The sequence below is a fragment of the Musca vetustissima genome, unplaced genomic scaffold (genome assembly GCF_032173495.1).
Source record: "Musca vetustissima isolate MV318-11 ecotype Yass unplaced genomic scaffold, APGP_CSIRO_Mvet_v1 utg3953, whole genome shotgun sequence".
NCBI lineage: Eukaryota > Metazoa > Arthropoda > Insecta > Diptera > Muscidae > Musca > Musca vetustissima.
Window position 1 is genome coordinate 62,126 of NW_026882891.1, and position 5,969 is coordinate 68,094.

At 34.7% G+C, this 5,969-nt stretch overlaps 1 protein-coding gene across 1 annotated transcript; it reads left to right on the top strand.

Annotated features, from left to right (window-relative positions):
- The first annotated feature begins 474 nt into the window (after positions 1–474).
- LOC133329585 (protein Tob1) lies at positions 475–5,422 on the top strand. The gene is made up of 4 exons (XM_061538057.1): positions 475–700; positions 2,067–2,243; positions 2,312–2,667; positions 4,511–5,422. The coding sequence occupies exons 1-4, from the start codon at positions 548–550 to the stop codon at positions 5,415–5,417; spliced, it is 1,593 nt and encodes a 530-aa protein (XP_061394041.1). The 5' UTR covers positions 475–547; the 3' UTR covers positions 5,418–5,422.
- The last annotated feature ends 547 nt before the right edge of the window (positions 5,423–5,969 follow it).

The following is a 5,969-nucleotide window of genomic DNA, read 5'->3' on the forward strand; positions in this document are numbered from 1 at the left end:
CAGATACTACTACGAAACAAACGTTGCCAAAGAAGAGAAGTCCATAAAAGTAACAACAAAAAGCATTGCAATAAAAAAACCACGTCTCCTCTTCCCCCTTTACCATCGAAATCCAAAGAGAGTCCTTGAACACACAAACAATTGCATTCTTAGAAACAATAGAATAGCAACAACAACAACAATAATAATAATAACATACTACTACAACAACAGAAAGAAAAAGACAAAACAAACATTTACACCTACACAACCAAATACTACCACCACTACGCTTACAAACTAAAACAAAACACTGGACAAACGGACAGACAAAAGAAAACTAAAACAAAAACCATCAACAATAAAAAAAAAGAAGAAAACTACCAAGAACTCAACAAAGCCCATCAAATAGCCGTGAGATATTTAAGGCCCTGAAGAGCCAAGCCATACACACCACACTCAAACACACAGAGATATACATATATATAATATATATATATATAAACTACCAACCAACCGACCGACCCATTCTACTTCAAACAAATAACCGAAACAACGACTAACAAAAATGCATATTGAAATACAAGTGGCATTAAATTTCGTTATCTCGTATCTGTACAACAAACTGCCCCGGCGGCGTGTAAATATATTTGGTGAGGAATTGGAAAAGGCGCTGAAGGATAAATTCCAAGGCCATTGGTATCCTGAGAAACCCGTTAAGGTATGTAGATAATTTTAATAACGTATTTTAATTCTCATATAATTTTTTGATTTTTGTTAAAGAACTCAAGGGGCAAACACATAAGAGGACTTCAGGATTGACATGTTAAGTTGGCCTTTTTTTATTGTAAAAGAATAAAGGTGAACAGCGTCCAAATTCATGTTTGACTCTGATATTCCTTTATAAATTGAAATTTTATACCAATCCAACTAAACATGCCACGCCTGAATTCTCGTATGTGTCCCTCTTAATTCTTGTATCCGGATCTTTGTTTTGTACATGTTTCTGTTAAAATCTTAAAACTAGTAAAAATGTCTAAAGTAGATATCAATCCTTCGAATTTAACACAACAATCGATCAAGGCAGAATAAATGCTTTTGATGACTAAAGGGAGAAACACATACGAGGATTCAAGCATGGCATGTTAATTTCGCATTGTATAAAATTTAAAATCATCAGAGTCAAAGTTGATTTAGTATGACGTTCTCCTTTATTTTTTTACATTAAACTATGGCATAATAAATAGGTAGTACTTTTAACGCAGCTGACGATTCGATTAACTGTCAAAGTGCGTAGTTTCTATTGCTATAAAAAAATTGACAGATGGTCGGGACCATGGCACACTGAATAGATAGTCCATTTTGCTCAGCTGATGGCTTGATTAACTGTCAAAGTGGGTAATTTCTACTTGAATTCGATGTGCAGTGTTGCCAACCATTTGAAATATTATATGGAAAAATTTGACAGATAATCGAGACAAAAACAAAGGTTTTTGATACATCACCTTATTTCATCATGGTCGGGACATAAACAAATGTTTTTGTTTTGATACATCACATTATTATTGCATCATGCATTAAACCATGGTACAATAATTTAGTCCATTTAGCTCAGCTGATGTCTTGATTAACTGTCAAAGTGGGTAATTTCTACTTGAATTCGATTAAATAGGTAGTCCATTTAGCGCAGCTGATAACTCGATTTCTACTTGAATTCGATGTGAAATGTTGCCAACCATGTGCAATATTATAAGGAAAAATTTGACAGATGGTCGAGACAAAAACAAATGGCTTATACTTGAATTTGATGTACAATGTTGCCAACCATGACAAATATTTCTAGATAAAATTTGACGGATAATCGAAAAAACAGATGTTTTTTATCGTCTTATGATTACATAATGCATTAAAAAAATCAGCGGAACATACCATGCCTGAAGTCCGCTTATGTGTTCCCTCTCAAGCCAGAAAAGCCAACTAAAACGCCTCTGTGCACTGTCATACATGTTTTACTTACAATTTCTTTAATTTGTATAATCTCTTTATACTTTGTATATTTTTTTATCTCATGTCATTTCAATTTTCAGGGTTCTGCATTTCGTTGCCTAAAAACTGGCGATCCAATTGATTCCGTTTTGGAACGTGCTGCTCGTGAAAGTGGTGTTCCAATAACAGATATATTGGAAAATCTTCCAAATGAGCTTTCCGTATGGGTTGATCCCGGTGAGGTGTCTTATCGTATTGGTGAAAAGGGTTCCGTTAAGGTATGTTTGTAAAACACATCAACAAATTCCTATTGTATTCTAAAAAAACGATTATCTTATCTTTCTAGATTCTCTATTCGGAGAATAGTGACAATCAAGAAGATAGTTCATCCGCTGATGGCGAAGTAAATAAGACATTTAATCCAGAAGCTCAATGTTTCCGCCCCATTGATGCTGTCAACTCGAGCATGAACAGTTTGAGTTTAAGTCCAAAAACTTCACCAATGGCTGGTTCATCACCGCTCTCGGCTACATCCAATTCGCCAACCTATAAGGGAAGTCCGAATCCTGTTGCAGCACCCGGTGTTAATAATGTTGGTTTTATGCAACGTTCTCAGGCACCATTGACATTCACTACTGCTACCTTTGCTCAAACGAAATTTGGTTCAACAAAATTGAAAACTAATTCCAAGAGATCAAATAAGTAAGTAAATGACGATTTGATAATTGAAAGATATGAAAATATGTAGTCAAATCGCTGATGTAGTCATCAAATATAAATGAAAACACTCGATCTTAAATGTCAATTCTATGGCGTATACGTCAAATATAATCCACTGATTTTGTGAACGCTATGGAATTGACATTTGAAATCGTGTGGATTTAGTAGTCTAAACGCGCTCTAGGACAACAAAGTCATTGTACAATAAAGCCAAAAGCTATATTCCAAAATTGGATAAACATAATGACCATAAAACTATTAGCCGTCCACTTTGAGTGTCGTGTTACCAAAAAGCCGCAACCATAGTACAATAAATAGACACTCCATTTAGCGCAGTTGATGTTTCGATTAACTGTCAAAGTGCGTAATTTCTATTTGAATACAATGTGCAATGTTGTCAACCATATGAAATATTATAAGGAAAAATTTGACAGATGGTCGCAATCTAGTTCACTTAGCGGATCGATCTTTCTCGTTCCTTTCTATAAAAAGAACTAGTTCCTTAATGTAGTTTCTTTGCGATAAAAAAGGGAAAGAAAAAAGAACGAGATCAAAAAGGAACGAAATCAGAAAATGGAACTATATTAATTAAAGACCTGGCACTAGTTCCGATCGTTCCTTTCTCGGAATAGTTCCAATGAACTAGTTCGTTCCGGAACTACCCAACTCTACTACCAACCATGTGAAATATTATAAGGAAAAATTTGTCGAAACAAAAACAAAGGTTTTTGTTGTGATACATCACCTTATTAGGTGTGTCTGGTTACTTTTCCAGTAACATTTATTCAGTAAGTTCTAGTTCAGAGAATAAGCCTTTCTTCCTCTCTTTTGCGATAATACTGAAAAAAGTAAACAGGCAACATTTAGTAAGATTTAGCAAATAAACAGCTGATTCAAGAAAACATTTGATTTGCGCCAAAATAAACAACAAACAAAGGACGAACACAATTATTTGTATTGGATTTAATATTAAAAATAAAATGAATAATAAAAGAAAAATTGATCTGGTATATTCCCCGGGAACATTTAAGCCCCTGCATCAATACATTGCCCCTATCTGGAACTTGCCTAAAAATATATAAGGAATTAGTTTCTAATTTAATGAAATTTAGCACTACTTACGAATTTTCTTCCATTTTCTGTAAATAACTTCAAATTAAACTTTGCAAATTAAAAAAACAAAATGCTTTAAATAATTTTTGTGTTTGGTCAGAAAACAGCTGATCAGAAAATGGCTGAGTTGCAAAATCTTAGTGAATAAAATTCTTTCAGTAAACTCCAGCAACTTTGTTGTTGTTCAATTGTCAAACTTGCTCTCTCACTTGACTCTCTTTTACTGGATTTTTGTGTAAACAGACAACATTTAGTAATATTTGGTAACAATTGTTACCAAATATCGAGTTAACAGACAGAGCTATTATTGCATCATGTTGAATTCGATGAGCAATGTTGCCAACCATGTTAAATATTACGAGATAAAGTTTGACAGATGGTCGAATAAAAAACAGATGTTTTTGTTTTGATACACCACATGCAACTGCTTTCGATGTGGTAGGCATTGCCAACGCTGTTTGGCAGTACGAAACTCAAAGTATATGATCTCAAACTACGTTCACATCATAAGTGTTTAAATAAAAAAACATAATTTGAACTATATCTTCCAGTAAACATGTTTTTACACTAAACATCATGATTTTATTAGTAATTTACCTCTTTAATAACCTGATTACTATGTCATAAAGGCACTCCAATAAAAATATTAATTTGCTGCCCATTGAAAGCCTTTTAACCTATATATATTTTTTTTTTCTTTTTCTTCCAACAGCACTTCATATCGTATGTCCCCTACAGAGTTCTCAAATTACATAAAACAACGTGCCATGCAACAGCAACAAATACATCATGGTGGCCATGGACATTCACCCAACGGCGTCGGTGGTCCTGGCCAACCTGGCAATCATTTTGGCCCCATTGGTCCCGTATCACCGGCACGATCTCTGTCGCCCAATCCATTGTCATTGGGTATGGCACAAAATGGTGGCGATCCCTTTTACTTCCCCAGTATGGCTATGGGCATGTATCCACAATTTAATAACCATCATCGTAATATGTTTGATGCCACTCATTTCCATGGTGCTGATAGTAACGGGTTGTTTGCTCCGACCAACAATGGCGTGGGTCATGGCAAATTCAATAACTATTTGGAACCGCATGGTTTTTACAATATTGGAGGAGGAAATCATCATATGGCACAGCAGCAGCAACAACAACAACCACAGTCGCCCATTGCCATGAATGGTGGTGCTGGTGTGGCTGTTGTTGGTGGTGGTCATCATTCGGTGGGTAATATGAAAGCTACAAATGATAATGGTGGCAAGGATTCGGCTGGTGGTAACTCCAATAACAGCAACAACAACACCAACAATGCTGCCAACATTACTGTAACCGTAACCAATGGCAGTGCCAATGAAAGCACTGCTGTCAGTCCTGTGCCCCCGACTACCACTGCTTCGGCGGTAACAGCTGCAAATGCGGAACGTCAAAATGCCGCTGCCAATGCCGTTGTAGCTGCTGTGACCGCTGTCAACAACAGCACCACCCAACAAGACTCGTCATCATCGTCGTCGTCGAACTCCTCCAATGCTTCGGCTAACTCGAAACTAATCGATGGTCTCAATTCATTCTATTCCAATGCCACTGGCTCCTATCAACAACTTTTAGTTGCCAATTAAAAGTCGACCTAACAACTACACTTACAACAAAGAGTCCCATTAGACACTCACACACACACACCCAGACACAAAACAAATACAACAATATTGCAAATATCTAGCTGTAAAAGCAAGTAAATGAATAAATGAATCATTATATATATTTTTTTAAATGCTTAAAACAAAAACACTATAAAAATTAGTTTCATCAAGGACTTAATTAAAAAAGAAAAAACAGAAAACAAAAACTTTATATAAGAAAAAAAAAAAACAAGAAAATAAAAAATATTTTTTTATTTGTTTCTAATTTTTGTAATTAGCTGTAATTTTTTAGAACATAATAATATTTAGTAGAAGAAAACTAAAAAACAAACAAAACAAACCAGAAGAATAAGACGAAGATGATAAAGCTGGTAAAAAAAAGTCATAAACAAAAAAGTATATATTTTTTCACTGTTAATTTTTTATACACATTTTAAACAAAAATACTATTTAATATTTAATAGAATATGTACTAAAGCTAATTTTTCCATGGAATGAAAAAAAGAAACAACACCCCTTTTTGTACAAGAT

Coding starts and splice junctions, on each gene's coding strand:
- LOC133329585 (XM_061538057.1), top strand. CDS start 548: ATGCATATTGAAATACAAGTGGCATTAAATTTCGTTATCTCGTATCTG. Junction 701..2,066: donor ATCCTGAGAAACCCGTTAAG/GTATGTAGATAA, acceptor TTCAATTTTCAG/GGTTCTGCATTTCGTTGCCT. Junction 2,668..4,510: donor AATTCCAAGAGATCAAATAA/GTAAGTAAATGA, acceptor TTCTTCCAACAG/CACTTCATATCGTATGTCCC.